This window comes from Saccoglossus kowalevskii, chromosome 7 (genome assembly GCF_978046115.1).
Source record: "Saccoglossus kowalevskii chromosome 7, keSacKowa6.1, whole genome shotgun sequence".
Lineage (NCBI taxonomy): Eukaryota > Metazoa > Hemichordata > Enteropneusta > Harrimaniidae > Saccoglossus > Saccoglossus kowalevskii.
The window spans coordinates 12,321,782-12,341,390 of record NC_140647.1 but is presented as its reverse complement, the minus strand read 5'-3'; the positions used below and the strand labels follow the sequence as shown (position 1 = coordinate 12,341,390).

Below are 19,609 nucleotides of genomic sequence, written 5' to 3'. Positions count from 1 at the left end.
CTTAATAGTTTTATTTTATTTTGCGGGAATTACGTAATTATCTCGTTGTTTATAGTCCTCTGTGGTAAATGATAGAATATTTGTTAGATAGAAGCCTATCCTACATCAACTAGACAATAGTGGCCCACGGCATCAATTGTGTGCCCTTGACTGATTTGGCTTACTAGTACATGTGAACAATTCAATGTTTTGCTCTAATCTTGGTATTTATAAGTTGTAATTATATACTTGTTAATTTTGAAACGTGGGTGTAAAGTCATTGGTAAGAGACATATAATCGCGTTTTAATTAGCGCTTTAATTGACTAAACAGGTGTTAATTGCTTCACGCCCTCTTAGTTTAATTAAGTGATAAACATTGAACGCGCCCACGCCCGCAAAAGCCTTCTGGGTAAAATCAAACATGGCGACAAAAAAGTTGTTCCTCTGTGTGGTGGTCACGTCGCTTGTTTGGTTTGTCATGGTTTCCATTTACATGTATCACGCTAACAGAAACGACAGTCACGAATATTTAGGCAGGAGGAACTTTGGTAAATATCGAGACTTGGCCGGAGTTTTAGATGATGGTGAGGGAGTTTCGGCCTGGACAGATCGACATCGCTTCGCCTTCGGGCCAGGTGAAAATGGGCAACCCGTTCTGCTGTACGGAGAACAGAAGAAAGAAGCCGACGAAACTTTTGATGTGCATGGTTTTAATGTTGTTGTCAGTGATATGATATCACTTGAGAGGAGTATTACCGACGTGAAACACTCACTGTAAGTAAATAAGTGAATGATTCCATATATAAAAGTTTCGCGCGTGACCGGCGGCTGACTGAATCGACCGACAGTGAGAATATGCACTAACATTACAGTGGTTTGTTATTGTTTGGTCAGCTGATTATGATAAACATCGTTCGGTTTCAATTCTTCGAGCCATTTAGTATTTTTATTTTTATTTGTTTCGACTTTTCTTGTCAGAAATTTATGAAATTCCAATTAGTGCAACTATTTTTTTACTCTGTTTTAAGTTTGCTATAAATAGTTCAGTTAAGTTGTCAAGAATAAGCCACGATTATTTGTTGAACCGAGAACACATGTCATGGCACAGTCAGTCGTAATTTGACTTTGCCTTGAACACCGCTGTTACGCATGCCAGACCGATTACATGCCATTACACTTCTAAAGGCTGTCCAAAGTTAAACCTGTAATAGTTCATTCATTGACGATGTGTTTTATATGCATGATCACCCCAGTAAACGTCACCATACACTGATTTCACTTTCATTCATTTACTGTACCTGGTATTATTAGCGGCCATTTTCTTCTGCATCGCCTCTCTTTCTCACCTTGATTTCAAGATATCAAAGTTACTATTTTAGGTATTTTCTGCAGTGTTCTCCCCAGAGTATTGAGTGTAAGCTAATTTACATAACAATAGGATATGATAATGACTTATATTGTATTCCTTGTTATGTTAAATTGGTTCTAAATTTTGGATTACCATTTTTTTTTATAATTATGGACCAAATGGATATCATTGTTGTCATATGTAGTTATAAGATGGGCACTTTTGGTTTTTCCCAAATTATTGAAAAAATTTGCCAATTACTATTTTTTACTACAACTTGTTTTCAGACAGTTTTTCTTAAAAAATTACTCACACTGAGTAAAAAGCTTTTATTTAATTATTATCAACTTTTTTTGTCAGTACACAGTTATTTTAATACATCTGCAGGACTATCGTAAAATACTTTATTTTCGCTTGGAATTAATTTTCGCTGAAGAAATGATTCAGTGAAAATAAAATCTAGTGAATATGCTTTTTTCCTATATTTTATATTCAACTCGTCAAAAATCAGTGAAAATAAATTCCATAGAAAAAAAGTTTATTCCAGATAAAATAAGGTATTTTACAGTATAGAATAATACATGCAAAAATCACTGGTCACACTGTAGTCTGTAACAGTTGCTAATAATTGTATCATTCAATTCCCCTCCTTCAATAATGCACATCTGGATCATAGTGTTTTATTTGGCAAGTAAGGGGTCAACCATTTGTAATCATGGAGGGGGGGGGGCTGCAATAGTGTAAGCAGTGCTTTTTTTTCAGTCTTGAGTCTGTACATTTTAACTTATGATTTCAAGTGTGTCTACAGGATGTGTGTTCCCCAGACATCCTTTGAGTACGATAGTTTCCTACTGGGACAGTATAATGGTGTACATTGTGTTAAAGCCATAATAATAATAATAACATCTTTGTTTATTAGCTATTTGGACTCCTAAAAAATCATAACTATGACTACAATAAGATTAAAAAAGGCCAACACAAAGTCATTAAATTTAAAAAACATGGTCTCTGCAATCCTTTATAAATTTGTAATTTATTTTTCTTTATTACTTTTAGCTCTAATTTATTTTTTAGTAGTGGTAAATTATTCACTGGGTCAGTAAATTGAATGAACGTGAACTTTACAATGGAATGCATAGTTTCTGTCTAATCTGTGAATCTAAATATCAAAAATTTAAAATTAATGATTTTCAGTCTTACTAATTCAAGTCGGAATTGAGGTTGATCAATACAATTTCCTGAACCTGAGTGAGTTTGAAGTGGACGTGCAGGAGTTCTAACATGTTCTATTACCCATGTATTAGCATAAGGCAAAATATGATGTAGCTTCACAAATAGAGTAGGTCTGTACCCCATTTTATTTTTAAATATAGTTTAGGACACATTGTTTTAACACCTTAAGATTTGTTTTCAATTGAAGAGACCATGTATTACGTCTTTCCCATAAAAGCCTATGTATTAACTCCATAGCTCTCATTAGGTGTTATCATGTTTTTCTAAATAATTTGATTCAGGGCTAATCGCAAAATATAAAAAAATGTCACAAAACTGTATTTAGCAATCGTAAAACTCATTGGTATTTTGAATGTGTTAAAGTTCATATATGGATAATTACCCTGACAATAAAATAGATTCTCAAACCAGTAGCAGTAAATTCTGTTTTATTTTTCTAATTACTGTGTTTTAAAAAGTTTATCACTTGAAAAATAGTTATGTATGCTGAGGTTTATTTTTCTGGTTTACCATCTACATGTCTGAGTGGTATTCAAATAGAGATTGTCTTGTTTACAACAATGTTGACCTTTTGATTGAGGGTAATTAATCACAGATTAAATTGCTGGGTGTGATTGACCTATCTCACCCTTACTCACGTCTCAAGGATGTCCCCCTTACATAAAGTTACTTTCCATCAGGTGTAGAGCATTTATCTAAACATGTATCCAGATTTTATTAGACCTACTGGAATTTTTCACTTTAACAACACCAAAGTAATTTTAGTTTCAGTCTGTTTGTTCATCTGTTCTGTCCGTCCATCTGTCTGTCTTTCTGTCCGCCTGTCTGTTTGTTTGTTTGTCTGTCTGTCTCACAGCCCTATTATGCCATACTTGTCCAACCTAGCACCCATGCTTGACTAAGCTCTCCCAAATGGTGTAGGATTTCTATTTTCTTGTTCACGTTCAACCTAGCACCCATCTCTTCCGAAACACCCTGCTTAGTTGTCAAGTCATGAAACCTGATCACCGTACTGCTTTTCACTTTTATGTATAATCACAGTGTCCATTGTGACTATTGTAAATAATAGTGAATTCAACTTGACCTGTCAAGCTATGAAGGATTTTGAATAATTTATTTTGTCTTTCCTCCACAAAAATTGCGAATCACCAGTTTTAAGAAAAAATCTTGATTTTTTTGATTAAAATCAGTGTCAACATTGGTAGTTCGCTTCCACATTGCATTGAATTGAAATGCCATCATCAGTAATTGAAAATTCATGGAGAATTGCATCAGTACAACAAAGCATTCTTGTTGGGTAAACCATAGACCCTTAAAAATCATACAATTAGTTGTCAAACAAAATCAACCAATTTTTAGGGTCTATGGGTAAACAGACTTGACCTGTCAAATCAGATGATGTTGTTGTACTGCATAATATGTCCCTGAATATACATAACATTTTGACTTAACATTTGCAAATCAGCTTTTGTGGGGTTTGTGATTTAAAATTATGAAAAACACACACACTCAAATAAGCACCACTTCTCATGCAGCATGTTACAACTTCTAATATTTGTTCACTATCAACTCGGTATGTTAACTGCGTGTTTTATCTTTGGCCACAGCATTCTATGCTTTTACCCACACAGTCAGTGCACCAGTCAGGTTTTGTGTGTAAAGCAGGACAAAACAGGCAATATTTGCTGCATCTTGTATGAAATCAACTTTTCATCACATATGGTGCTGTGTTTCATTTGTTAGTATTCCTATTCCTGATTGCTAATTTTAGAAGAAAAAAACAACATATCCTACAACTAGGACCACCTATTCTCACCATATTATATTTAGAAATTCTTTTTTTAGTGACAATTCTGTGGCAAATGTTATAATTGTTCAATTTTATTTTTTTCATTTCTTAAAAATAGAATGTGAGAAATTTAAATATGAAAGTTGAAGACCACACATCATATGTTATGTCTGTTTTTATGATTATTAATTAAGGTACATATTGTATAATTATTATAATATAGTATAATTATTTTTTGTTTCTTTGTCAGGTGTGACACTGTTCGGTACAATAAAGATTTACCCACTGCAAGTGTAATTATATCATTCCACAATGAAGCCTGGTCCACTCTTTTGAGAACTATATATAGTGTTATCAATAGATCCAAAATTAAACTTTTACAAGAAATTATTTTAGTTGATGATTATAGTGATAGAGGTAAGTTCTTGAACGTTTTTTCATTTACATATAAAAAATAAAAATTATTAGACCATGCAACATTTAGTGAATATCTCTGCAACCTTAAATCAACTAAAATTTATTGGATACAGCGAATATATGTCTACCTACAGTATACAGTATAAATGTGTTTTATTTTTGTTTTATAGATGAGTTGAAAGTCGCGCTGGATGAATATATACAGTCCAATTTCAACAATAAAGTTAAAATACTTCATACCACGGAAAGAGAAGGATTAATCCGAGCTCGTTTGATTGGTGCCTCGAAAGCTACAGGGAAAATTTTGGTATTTTTAGATTCCCACTGCGAGGTGAATTATAACTGGTAGGTAAAATAACCCCAGTACCACATACTGATATTGGAGTGATGAATATATATATCCGACAAATATAAAGTAGATAACATTTCATGATATAATGTCATCAAGAGATGAAAATAGTAAGTCGTAGATTGAATTTGTCAATACCAGACTAGGTTTCAATTCAAGTTGCATTTTAATTCATTAATTGGTAACTGTGTATTGGTGACAGTTGATCTATTAGACCCCAATGTGGGAAATAAAAATTACATGTCATATGGTAGAGGCATGTATCCAAAAAAAATATTAAATAATGTTCAGTCTCTATTCTTTTTGTCTTTCTGTGTTTGTCCATAATTGCCCTACTGTTTCATGCATTAACTGTTTTTATTGAAACATTATTGTAACAAAATCTAATAAATATCTAATTACAGAATAAATTACTTTTAAATCATGAGGGCTCTAACAGAGTCTTGAAATGAAATTTTATTTTTATTTTATTAAGTTCTTGAAAAAGTTTGGAATACAATATTTTTTTTACAATATGTTATATAATGTCTTAAAAATACAAGGAATTTTTAGGAATGCTCCCTGCTGACTTCAACTCGAACATGTGAAGTTTTAAGCAAAAACAGGTCTTAAATTGCTGAAATTAAAGTCTTGAAAAGTCATATGCTGAGACCTGTAGAAATCCTGATTATAGAATATTTATGTAACTGTTGATTTTTGTCATGAATTTTGACCGCAGTTTGATTATATTCACTCACAAAGTTAACTAATTCCATATGGGGACTGAGTGTGTTCGTAATTGTGTCAATTATTCTGTTTTGTATCTTAATTGTTAAAGCGTTTTATGTCTGCACTTTTTAATGCAATCACGAAATGTTTGTGTCTGTGACACAATGGGGATGCTCTATTGTGAGGAACCAGATAAACGTGATCTAAATGACGACAAGCGTTCTGTATTGGAATCATTAGGTAGAGATTGACCTTAAGGTCACCTCCTGTATTCACTACATTCTATTAATGGCCAATGCATGCATGAGTAGAATAACTATTAGCTATATATGTTGAAACATTCTTTTTATGGAAGGGAGTCTGCAGCTATTTAACACTTACTAATATGGGAACATTACACATTAAATGTTTATATGTGAATAGTGTAAATTTAAAGTATTCCGGGCACTCTGTATCTCATAATAGTTTTATGTTAAAATCCACAAAAATCTATTTTTTGCCACAGATTAATTTCTCCTAAGATACTATAAACTGCAATTTCAACATGGTTACATTGCCCATGTTTTCATAGAAAACATTATGTATATTTCGCTTTGCTTCAGCGTCTGCCATAAGTAACGAGAATTAATGGAAATCAGGATTGAAACCGAGATCTACACTAGATACTAATCTACAAGCGAATGTTATTCAAAATACTCAATTTAAAGAGCAGTCGTTTGTTTAAAGACCACCTGATTTTTTGCTAACACAATTTTTATTTTTTTTCATAAAGCAATTCAATCACCTGACAGGAAATTACAAGCTATCAATAGACTTTGATATTTTTCTTTATTGATGAAACACAAAGTCTTTCTGTGTTTTGTTTCGTTTTTTTACTTCATTTCTGTTAGAAATTACCTTCAATGACATCTATAATCACATTCCAACTGACAAAAACATACTCTATGTAGATAAATAGATCAATTTTACATTTCTAATTTGTCATTTAAAATGTAATAAAGTTAATAATCAACATCGCTAAGTAAATAAATAATTTAATTTATTCAAACAATGTTTTTCACTGCAGGATTATTATACTAACTGCTTTTATAAAGTTCCATACAGATTTTTGTAACTATATAAAAAGTTGTATTTATTTCATACAGAGCTAGTGTTGGTATGAAGTCTACACAGTACAATTATAGCTGTGTGTCTTGTTTGGCATTAAGCCATATCACTATTCTAACAGACACAGCCTGTGGCGTAATGTGTAACTTCACACTCGTAATGTTGATGTACTTTAAACTAGAAACAGATTGTTTTGTCTAATATTGATCTATATTTTAACCTCAATGCTGAAAACCTTGCAATGAGTAGTTTTAAATCACTCAAGTATCTTGAAATAGATAACCTCATGAGCCCCCTCCCCCTTCCCAATTTGATCAGCAGATTGATCAAATGGAAATCCAGGGGTGCAGACTTTTGCTGCTTCTACATTACTTTACCTGGGATCAAGGATGATTCTTGTTGGCGTTTAAAGAATTAAATCATCTAATCATGGAATTCCCAGCAGAGAAATAAAACAGTTTTCAGTGTATTCCCACTGCCTTTAATTGTTTCCCTTTTAAACAAGTTCACAATTTGTTTTTCATTTTTTATGACAGGTTGGAACCACTGATTGAAAGAATTTATAGAGATAGCAGCACAATAGCGTGTCCTGTCATAGATATTATAGATCCTGATTCATTTGCATACAGTGCCTCCCCATTAGTCAGAGGAGGGGTGAATTGGGGGTTACAGTTTAAATGGAAAAATGTACCACCAGTAGAGCTGTTACGTAGAAATAGTGAAATTGAACCAATAAAGTAAGTAAGAAGTTTAATATTCCCATGGAAACCAATTTATTATCATCAAAGTGTGAAATAAGCACAATTCTGTTTACTATATAGCAGGGTTTGCGCTAGTGTCTCGGCAAGACGAGTCCCACTTGTGGACATTTGACCCTGGATAACGTTATTAGAGATTGGACCTCAGCTTGCCTGAAAAATTGGGTCCCTCTTCAATAATTGGAGTCAGGGAAGCAAAATATGGGGTTAACGCAATCCCTGTTAATAGAAAAATTTGAAAACTTGTCTAGTAATTGCAGAACCTACAAAAATGTAGGAATGTCATTCACTGGTAATTGCACTGTTCTGAATCTTTGAGATGTGAATTGTGATGGTAATGTAATTTATTGCAATTCATCAAGTGGTTCCTGTCATACAATTTGATGCCATATACTTAATAAAATATTTAAAATAAAAATCTATTGTACAGATCTCCGATAATGGCTGGTGGCTTATTTGCAGTTGATAGGAATTATTTTGAGCATATTGGGAGCTATGACAAAGACATGCAGATATGGGGAGGTGAACATCTTGAGTTATCATTTAGGGTGAGTTATAAGGTTTAAAGTATACACTTTATAGCAATATATTTGGAAATAGCTACAAATTATCAAAGGCTTTCTCATTTTTTTTTTCAAGTTTCTGGTTATTGTGCATGGCAATTACAAATTTGTTCGTCTCACACTAGGGAGGTCTGATTCCTGAAGCCAAGTGTTCACTTAAATCAAAGAACAGTCTGCCCTGCCTTCCAAACATGTGGTATTAACGCATTTATCTAAAAGACCTTTTTGTGTTTTGGATAATGGGTTATATTTTTGGAGATTACCAGAACCAGGGCGATGTTTTGGCACTTTTTTCTTAACATTGTTTGTACATCAACTGTTTTCATGTTCATGCCTGGCATCAACACGGATTGGCTTCGTCATACAGTAGTTTGATTCACACATGGTACTGCAAAATTTATTAGTCCATGGACTCATTCATACTATATTGAAATTTATAAAAACATTTCCTCCGGCAACACAGATAGAATTCAAAAGCATTGCTTGACTGCTTGAATGACTTCGGTGCCAGGTTGTTGAAAGTTCATCACTACCATGTATGGATGGCATAAATTCAGCATGTCAATTCACAACTTTGATAGTAACATACAAGTCAACAACAACAAGAAAAGAAAAGAAAAGAAAAGAAAAACAATCTATAAGAAGCATCAATTTATTAATTAAGTTATATTTCTACAAATTTCCATCAGACTATTGTTGCATGTGTAAAATTCTTCCTAATCCTGCTGATGCCGATTTGTATCATCACGCTCTTGAAAAAACAATTATCTTTACTGCTGTGTTAATTTTCGCATCACCAAAAGATCATCCAGGAACTGAAACGTCTTCCATGGGCGATCTTTTGCAGTGGGTGATCTTTCAGATAGATACAGTAGGTTTGGGAAACTGGTCTAGCAATTAGTACCTGAGACTAAAAAAGTCAGGAAAGACAGCAGCAAAAGCAATGTCTGGAAATGTCGCCTGGCACAAAAATATTTTGTAGGTTTTTTCAAAAATTTGAAAAAAAGGGAAGAAAAGTAATTAAAAAAAGGACAATTAAAAAAAGTGTGTGGTTTTGTAAACAAATTGATGCAATTATTTATTACTAACTTATTTATTATTTATTAATTCTTATTTTATGGGTCGTATCAGAATAATATTAAATGCATTATTAGATACATCCTTCTTTTGCTCATTTCCGAACCTACTTTGAAACTCTCTAATACAAATAATTAAGGAGAAAAATTACTACCAGGAAATGGCTCATAAATTATATATTCATGAGGACCACACTTTTTTAAGGTCATTCATGGCCATTCCATTTATTACAGAAGAGTAAATAAATTTATGATATTTTTTTGTGTTAAAGGTGTTATACTTAATAATTTAGTCTATTTTACTTAGTTTGAAATATTTTATTGGAAAAAAACATGAGCACTTTTGTTATTCATGTTAAGGCATTATTTCCTACAAAATTAATACCAGTACCCCCTGTAGTATTTGTCAGAATTTAGGTACAATTATAAAGTACCTTTCTTGTAACTTGTGGAAAGTTGCTCGGTAACCATACTTTTTATTTGGAATTTGTGAGCAATAGCAAAAAATAAGGCCATATGGTACAAGTCGAGGAAATCCGGCGATAAGTTTTAATGGTTGCCATCTACTGTGGAATACTTTTTTTTCGCTGGAATAAATTTTCGCTGAAAAGGCTTTTTGGGCGTTTTGCTTGGAATTTATTTTCACTGATTTTTGATGAGTTTAATGTGAAATATAGGAAAAAAAGTATATTCGCTGGATTTTATTTTCACGGAATCATCCCTTCAGCGAAAATAGCGACAATAAATTCCAAGCGAAAATAAAGTATTTTACAGTATCTTAAAGGAAAACACATTATTACCCAAGATGCAGTGGTATTAACATGCGTATATCATGAATGGGCAGCGCTGGTGTTTGTTTTTGCATCATGTTTCCAAGCACCATTGCACTGGCAGTTTATTAACTTAGTTATAATTTATAGTAAACACAAGTACATGTAGTTTTGTGTTTATTCATGGCTGTATACCATTCATGCCAGACATAACCTTAGTGATTTCACAAGGCATTTTGTACATACATGTGCAGGGTAAAAGGTCGACACAATGTGGCAAGAGATGCATTCCCAGACATTACTGTGAGAAAATGGCTTTGTATTGTAATAATGATTGACGCAAATGATTTGTGATGCATAACGATGAACAAAGCAGATAGACAGTAAACCTATATCATCTGTGGAGCGCAGGTTTAAAATTACATGCATCTTGTGATGTTTTGGTTTTGATTTACGCTGTCGCAATATGATAATTTGTCGTCATTTGTAGGGAGGAGATTTTGTGCTCATGACTGTGACAATGAAATGCTTACTACCCTATAATAAAACGACTTTTGAATTACAGAACATGTTGCTTACACATGTGCAATGCATTATGGGGAAGAATTTTCCATTATTAGTAATTGGTAATTATGACACAGGGAATACACAAAATACACAAGTTTTTCATTTAATTTCATCAAGCAAATTTCTATACGTAATATAATAATTTCACCATTGAAACCAGTGTCAAAATGCTAATTTTTCATTATATTTTTTAATCCTGAACTCAATTGAGTTTTTAATTTACAGTATCATAACGGCATTAATTCATTTTCATGAAAACATTAAAAGGATGACTTATAAACTACAATGCTTTCTGAACTGCCTTAAGACATATATTCTCCACAATGCATTGCAAAAATATGATACATCATCAACTCTCTAATATAAGACATAGATAAAATTAGGTAGCTTTCGGTAGTAACATTTTTGACCACTGCATTCCTGTCATTGAGGACTGCCATCATAAATACATCTGAACTCCCAAATATTTTGTCCATGTCTTTCTTTGTGCAAAAATACTCAGCAATAAAATTCCTACATTCCATTCTAGAAACTACACCAACAATTTACACATAGCTCAACTAAAACTTGTAATTCATTAACTAAAACGCAACATTTATTTCTACCTTGCATTATTTTATTTTATTTTATTGAACCTTTTTCATTATTATTATTATATCACAGCTAAAAATAAATTACTCTATTTCATCACAGTGTTATAATTGTATTCTCTATTAAATACACATGTATTTTATTTCTGGCATAGATATGGCAGTGTGGAGGAACTTTAGAGATTGTACCTTGTTCCAGAGTTGGTCATATTTTTAGAAAATCCCACCCTTACACTATACCTGGTGGCATGGAAAATGTTTTTACCCATAATTCCATAAGAGTAGCCGAGGTATGGATGGATGACTACAAAAGATTTTTTTATGCAACAAGACCAGATGCTCAGGTTTGTTATTTCTCTACTCAAACCTAGTTTATTATTTATTCACTGTAGACTTCCTATAATATCTCATTATGTGTGTGAGTTCTTTTGTATGATCTTCAACCAAGTTACATACCCTTAGCTTCATCTACCCTTGATATCATATAGTTTGTCTCATGAAGTGCGATGTGAGATTTCAATGAAGATCTCTATCATATGTCACCAAGTTGCATACCCTTATCTTTATCTACCTTTGATTACATGTGATTTGTTTCATGAAGTTTGTTAGTTCTTTGCATGATTTCACCGAGATCTTCAACCAAGTTGCATACCCTTATCTTTTTCTACCCTTGATATCATGTAGTTTGTCTCACGAGATGTACGAGTTTGACAGGAAGTTTGATGTGTGATTTCAATGAGATCTTCATCACACATTGTCACTTACTCTTAAGTGCATCCACCTTTGAATTATTATTCAGTTGTTCTATTATCATTTCTCTTTGCAGGGTAAAACTTACGGTGATCTATCAGAGAGACTGAAACTAAAAAGTCGACTCAAGTGTAAGGATTTTAAATGGTATCTAGATAATGTGTATCCAGAGTTGAGTGTACCTAATGAAAATGCCTATGCATGGGGAGAGGTGAGTTGAAAATACACTGATATGTATGAGATCTTAGTCAGAATCAGCAATACATTACTAGCGATGTGTGTGTTTACATTTACAATCATTTTTTGGCAATATATTTGTAGTGTTTCTTGGAATAAAATTGGATTTATATTGTGAACATTTCCATTGCTGAAATACTCAGTTATTGACAGTATGAGATATATACATGTTATACACCGAAGTCAGCAAAGGCATGTATATTCTTAATATTGTTATACAAATTTATGGTTTTCATTTAAATCAGTCTCATTCAAATCTAAATGAGCCACTGGATTGGCTAAGTAGTCCCCTCCCTTTCTTTTGCAAAGTGTTCCTGTCACATTCAGAAATAAATTAGAATAGCTTACGTACATGATTTAGCTGACTTCAGTGTATGATATTACATTTTTCCGTCAAATGTATCCAATATGATGATTCCCTCTTGATACTTTCAACTAGGAAATATCAGTTATTAGGTAAGCATTGTTGTTAAGTATGATAACTGTTTTGTGATGTGTGCTGTTGCTATAGTAACGCACTAAAAATTAGCTATGAAATGTAGTTGGCAGTGTGCAATATTATCTAGTTGCCTGTATGTGGATAGAACGCTGCTGTTGCTATGATACCAGATCAGTGGATTTCTGAGTAACATTGTTTGTGTTTATCTGGTAATTCATGGCAGACTTTAAATAGTACAGTTTAAATTCTGTACTAACTACATTACTGTTTATAGCACTGTCATGGCATTACTAAATTTGTGAAAAAAAGGTGTGTGAAGAAATATTGTTGGCACTGTTAGTTTTTAGAGTGTGATGTTTGTAGTTTTGTGTGTACAGGACAGTGTCATGGTAACTGTATGTGTGCATGTGTTCAACCCCATCCATCTGGAAACTTTACATAACCACATCTTTGGGGCTGATAATATGTTGGGTGATTAAATATAACAATTGGAAAAAATACAAAAGTTGTTGGGGCAATCAGCTAATCATACTTGCAGTCTATTCAATACAATTTGAATCAGATCAGGTGTGAGGGATATTGCGTTTGAGTTGTGTGCACAATGTAAGTAAATACCAACTAGAGAACAAGAGAAAAAAAGGATGGACGCCCAGGTCTGATGCCAGTGTTCTTTTGAAGGATCTGTCATTGTTTTGTCACCGAGATCAACCCTGCAAATGAATTAGAATCATCATTACCGGAACTCAAGAAACGTATATTTACTTAGAAACAGGGAGGTTCTAATCTTTTTACACTTTAATTTGACACTAAGAAATATCTAAAATGATCTTCATAAATGTGTTTAATCAAAAACAAAATCTGGTCACAGAAAAATTTGTATTTAAATTACTGTAAAAGCCTTTATTTCAGCTTAAATTAATTTTTGCTGAAAAGACATTTTGGGTATTTTATATGGAATTTATTTTCACTGATTTTTGATAAGTTGAATGTAAAATATAGAAAAAAAGGTATATTCGCTAGATTTCATTTTCACTGAATCATTCCTTCATAGCGGAAATAAAGTATTTTACAGTATCAAAATGCTTATCAAGCTTATATAGGCTGTAAATCCTACTTGTACATGACTCATTTTTAACTATTTCCTTCAAAGATTTGTGTTCATGAACATCACCCTAGTTACAAACCCTTATCTATTATCTGCCCTTTGATTGTCTCCATAGTATCAATATAGTTTATTATATATATGCCGATAGCTTAGTAAAACGTGCATATAATGTATGTTTGTTTGTACTATCAACATAACAAACTCAATCCCTTCATCTTTATAAATATTTATAACCTCCTAATTCAAACTGAAACAAAAAGTTCCCAGTGGCTGATGGAATAACATTTAAACTTTAGCACAATGCTTTTTGATTGGCTGGTTGGCCATTTAAAATTTATAAATATTTATAGAAATGAAGGAACAGGTTTGTTGTGTCAATAGTATACCAGCTATATACTAGTAAGCAGCAGCATGGCAGAGAATTTTTTCTTGAAAATTTTGACCGACAGTCGCCTCATGACGGACTCGCTGCACAGTCTGATTAACAGTGTGCTTGATGAATAGTGACACAAATTTTTTGACAGAACATACCTGGACAGTTTTAGGAATAGACTGTGCTGAAAAGTTTCTGTATGGATTGCATTTTCTTTAGAGATATCCAATAAACATGATGCATTGACAAAACATTTTTTTCATTGCTATTTATGCAAGAATAATGTTTCATGTGTTTTTAACTTTTTTTTTTACTAGTGCCAAAATGCTGCCAGTAATGTATGTCTGGACACTTTAATGAGAGAAGCTGGACAACCTGTTGGTTTATATATATGCCATGGTGGCGGTGGCAATCAGGTAATTGGAATACCAGTATGATGAAATTCAGAATGACTATTTTGAAATAAGGGAATAAGCTAAGGGAATACATTGTAAAAGTTAAGGTAATATATTGTAAAAGTTACGAGAATACATTATGAAAGCCTACATAATTCTTATTGTAGGTATTTTCTTATACTAAACTTGGTGAAGTTAGACATGAGGAGTTATGTTTAGACGTATCAACCAAAAAAGTTGGAGAGACACCAGTGTTTGAACAATGTCATGCTCTAGGAGGCAATCAGATGTGGGAACATAGAAAGGTTTGTTTTTCTATTTTATTCTTTCAAGGTTGATTTCAATTCAAAACCCGTGCCACTCAAATGAATCTATCCTGAATGGCTTTCGAGTTGCTGGTTTTTGAATGAACAAAACGTTGTTGATCTCAAGGTCGTAACAGAATACTCTGATGTAAACAAAGTGAGTGCAGTGATATGAATGGAGGTGTACCTTTGATTGATTCACAGAAAGTCAGCAATCAACATTCAATATTGCTCTCAATTCATAAAATATCAACATACATATTGCTCGTGAATGCCATTAAAAGAAAAAAATTAATAGTAATGTCTGAACGACGTAACATTACATGAGTTTCCATTGGAAAAAAAGTTAACCTCTGAAGGAGACGGTGGTTCAGTGATTTGACAAAATGGTGACTGGAAACCAAAGAAATACATATACCTAGTAATAAATATTGAGCATTCCTGACCTGAAGTATCACAGAATATGAGCAAAATGCATTTGTTTAATGAAATGATTCCATGGTTACAGCCACCAAAAATTAATTGAATTTTAATGATTGAATGAGAAAAAAAACAGCATTCATGCAGCTTTTCTCTTTAGGAAGTTTCCTGAACACACTCTACCATGCTATAAGTATAATCTGTGTCTTGTATTTGATGTAGTTTAATGGAAACGATTTGATGATCTCTGTATAGTAGATAGCCATTGTCCAGTTTATATGCTTTCAGTCATCTTCCCATGTTTTTTATGGCATATGGATTGGAAGCCAAAAGACAGACACAGGTTCAATGAGTTTCAACTTTATATCCATTAGTACAAGTTATACCTTGCCTCTGTAGATATTGGCAGAGCTCCAGGATTTTTTTGCATTTAAATTCTTCACTTTGCATGGTTCAGTGAATAAAACTGCACTGCCATTGCAATCAACCTCACTCTGCTCTTTTTACAATCACAGATACTTTGTTACGCCTTCTAGCATTATTTAAAAAAATGGAAATTCCTTCAAGAATGTTGGTTGTTTATGTTGTTTCTGTTGCACAAGATATCTTTTCATACGACCCCTCTTTTAAGTTGGCCAGCCAATAACACTGTCACTGTAAACTATACTTCAAAACTTAAATTTAGTTTGTACAAAAAATGTAAGATTTTTTCACACAAATTCAGGCAAATCTAACCAGATGCAAACAAAAGTGTTTGATGTTGATCTCGTAGAGGGCGCTATTCCATTGTCATTCTTTCCAGTATACCGGTATGTTTAACCAATCACATTCAATGGGTGTGTACATGTATAACAGTCAAAGGATAACACAATTACAGTTTTATTGTAGTTTAAAGTTCCAATTTCTTTGATCTGATATTTTTCAAAAAATTCTGTTGAAATAGAAAATAGAATTAAATTTGTTTTAATTCCAGTTGTTACATATCTGTATTTCTTTCTCTTTTTCTCTGTCCAGCATGGTTTTATACGTCACAAATCCAGTGGGCTGTGTCTGGATAGATCTGGTGATAACGATGGCCTAAAAATGATGAGCTGTAATAGTAAAAAAACAACGCAAATCTGGGAATTTTCACAGTATTTCTCAAGTTGAGAAGAAAAGCAATATTATAGGATACTGGTGCTAAGTATTTGTAGCAGGTAGTAATTACATGTGCTGAACTTGCCATCATATTATTGACCACTGCCATCTGTACCTGAACCAATACAGTATGGTGTGGAGTCTACTTGTATATACTTTGGTGGGTTGACTTTTACAAGTCAGGATTACTCTTACATGATTTTTAAATTTTAGTTTTATTTACAAGCATTTTTAAGTATCTAATATTATTACCATAAATAAATCTTGACTGAATCGTCTTGCATGTACCCAGTATCAAAAACCAGTGGATATTTCGATTAGTGACAGTGGGACACACAAGTCACAAATTATCAAGTAACTTCATCAATTAGGCTTTGCACAAAAAAATTACTTGTCAAATTGTTCTTTAGCTGAAATATTTGACGACGTACACATTTTGCATGTTTAATTAATTTGTTAACAGAAGGCGCTGTGCAGTGATAAAATAACTGAAAAATTAACATTAATTATTCAAAGTTTGCCGTAATGTTCTTACTGGTAGAGTTATACTTTTTATAACATACATGAATGAATATAACTGCAAGGCATTTACATATGATTCAGTTTGGATTCCATTCATTATCACAATGTACATTTTAAAAACCTCAAGAAAAAAAAACACATTCAAGACTTGTCAATTTAGATTTTACCCAGAAAAATCCTGACTTTGAAAGTCTACTTGCGTGATTTAGGACAACTGGTTTGATATTGACATGTGTATCACAATGTTCTGAGCAGTGCAAATTTTAACTTACTGTAAAAATATGACATATAATTGTAAATTGAATTAAATAAAACTACAAGATATTCTTGTTAACAAATCTCTTCATCCCACCTCTTGCTTGTAGTTACAATCAACAGTAAAAACACTAATATGAAATCTAATAGATTTTAATTTTTTTATAAAATGGTGCTAAAGTTTTTACAATTGCTAAGGTGCATTTAAATAGCTTTGATATTTACATTTGAAGTGGTGGGAAGCATTATTTATTTAGTTTTTCACCGTGAGTTACCGGTTGATGTCTAGATTTGGTGCCTTTGTGTACTAAATTTTACATTAACTTGTATTTTTAACATTTTCCTATTAGAAGTACAGCATGAATCGGTGAATAGCCATCATGAAATATATTCATCGTCATAATTTCATGTTGTCTTTTTGGCACCTGATGATTGCTGCATGAAAACAGCACTGTGTTCTGAGGGAACCAATTAAATGACTTGTTCCATAAAGGTTTTGGAGTGAGTTACTTGATGCAGTAAACTTTTCATCATTGATGTACAGAGAAAACACCAATGTACATTAAAAAGAGAAAACATAAACAAATTACCCTTGGTACTCACAGATGGGCAGCTTTGCATTAGTAAGATTTTCTCTGAAATACAAGCTTCATATTCTCCATTGTTTTTGTTTTTTTGTTGAGTAAGATTTTAAAATATATGTTTTGTTTATTTACAGCAGGCCAAGCCAGCATTTTAGTAATCATGTTTGATCAAGTTAGTTGTTATAAGTATTCTTTTTGAAACTGTTTTTTGTACCATACAAACAGTGTAACCATGACAATGGATCTGGTCTATGCATGCACAGTCATTCAAGTCTAGAAATAATTGATTTATTTGTTGTCACTATTAACATGTTACTACCTGATTCACTCCAGTATAAAATCAGGTTTAACCATTTCTGAGGTATCAATTGCAATGATAAATATATTTTTAATCATTTTTTGTGCAGATCTCTGTAATATGCACTAGCAAAATATTGAAATGAGATGTTGCTGGGAAACATGATGCATTCAAAGACAACGATCAGTTTCCCTTGCCTCATAATGACATGTTATTCACATGCTTTCATGTCGTATTTTCAAGATTCAACATAAAACTAAAACATAAAAAAAAATTACAAATTTGATGTGTAGACACAATTATTTTTGTAATTCATTTTATCTGAAATGTATTAAAAGTTGGAGTTGCTTTTAAAAATGACATCAAATCACTGTACTTGAATACTTTTTAATTGAAAGAATAGTCATTTGCCTGTGGTGGTAGATAATTATTTATATTGTGAAATCCAACCAATATTTCATAGTACTGTGAAATCTGTATTAGAAGCTGTGGTTTCTATCAAAATAGTACAATGCAAAAGTGTTTTCTATTAGAGCATCTGCACAGATGGTTCCCAATTGCTCATATAGAATGGGTGCGACTTCTATTTGGGATGTGGCCTCTAATACAGATTTTACGGTATGTTGAGAAATTGGAGTCAAAACAACGCATTTGTGGAATAGAAATAACAGTCATATTGATTCTGAATGAAATAAGGAATTTGGTTTGTTATATGTTGTAATTTTGTTTGGATGTCAATATTGTACTCTTATGTTCTATTTTGACTATGTTCAACTATGTAAAATATCTAATTAGGATTACTTAGAATTACAACTAATGTGGATAAAGACAGAAAACAACAAAATGTTGGTTAAAACAACCCCAATTCTTCACCAACAACGCATTACACGTGGTCCTTTGAAGTAGACCAATTCAAGCTTGAAACCACATATTTCTAGAAAATTGTTTGAGGTATTCTGATCAGTGTGATCTACAGAGCCAAATATGTTCTGAATACTTGCAGTTTTTTTTGTACACTATTACATCTGACTGTTCTGTCATGTTAAGTGAACCATTTTAAATTGTATGTTTTTTTCTAATTATTCATGTAACGAATTACACTGCAGTGCCTCACATTGTGCCTTTATATTTGAGAGGAAAGTTGATTTTATCTAATTTGTGACACTGCAATAATCACAATTTTATATGAAAATATTTTATGTAAATAAAAGTGAGAGGAAAATAATGGTTTCTGTGATTCAGTCAGTTTTAAATATTTGTTTAGATCATTGGTGATATATACTGCCCTCAATGACAATGTTCACGAGATATATACTGCCCTCAACGACAACCAGTGAGAGATTACCGAAAAAGATCTGGTGCATGTATGAGTGTTTATTTATCACAGTACAATGTGAATAGAACTAGTTCGTGCACACTGTTGAAGTAAAACTCAACTCTGGACCTTCCGATCATAGGTCCATCACAAGGATCAAATTTGTCTGTAGTCCGGACAACCACTTTTGTCATTTGGCAGTCTAATATGATGGGTGC

General features: G+C 32.6%; 1 protein-coding gene across 1 annotated transcript; it reads left to right on the top strand.

The window, feature by feature from the left end:
* Nucleotides 1-394: 394 nt before the first annotated feature.
* Nucleotides 395-19,301, top strand: LOC102803164 (polypeptide N-acetylgalactosaminyltransferase 13-like). The gene is made up of 10 exons (XM_006811111.3): nt 395-755; nt 4,602-4,768; nt 4,939-5,113; nt 7,469-7,669; nt 8,121-8,238; nt 11,412-11,600; nt 12,083-12,217; nt 14,478-14,576; nt 14,723-14,860; nt 16,295-19,301. The coding sequence occupies exons 1-10, from the start codon at nt 403-405 to the stop codon at nt 16,427-16,429; spliced, it is 1,710 nt and encodes a 569-aa protein (XP_006811174.2). The 5' UTR covers nt 395-402; the 3' UTR covers nt 16,430-19,301.
* The last annotated feature ends 308 nt before the right edge of the window (nt 19,302-19,609 follow it).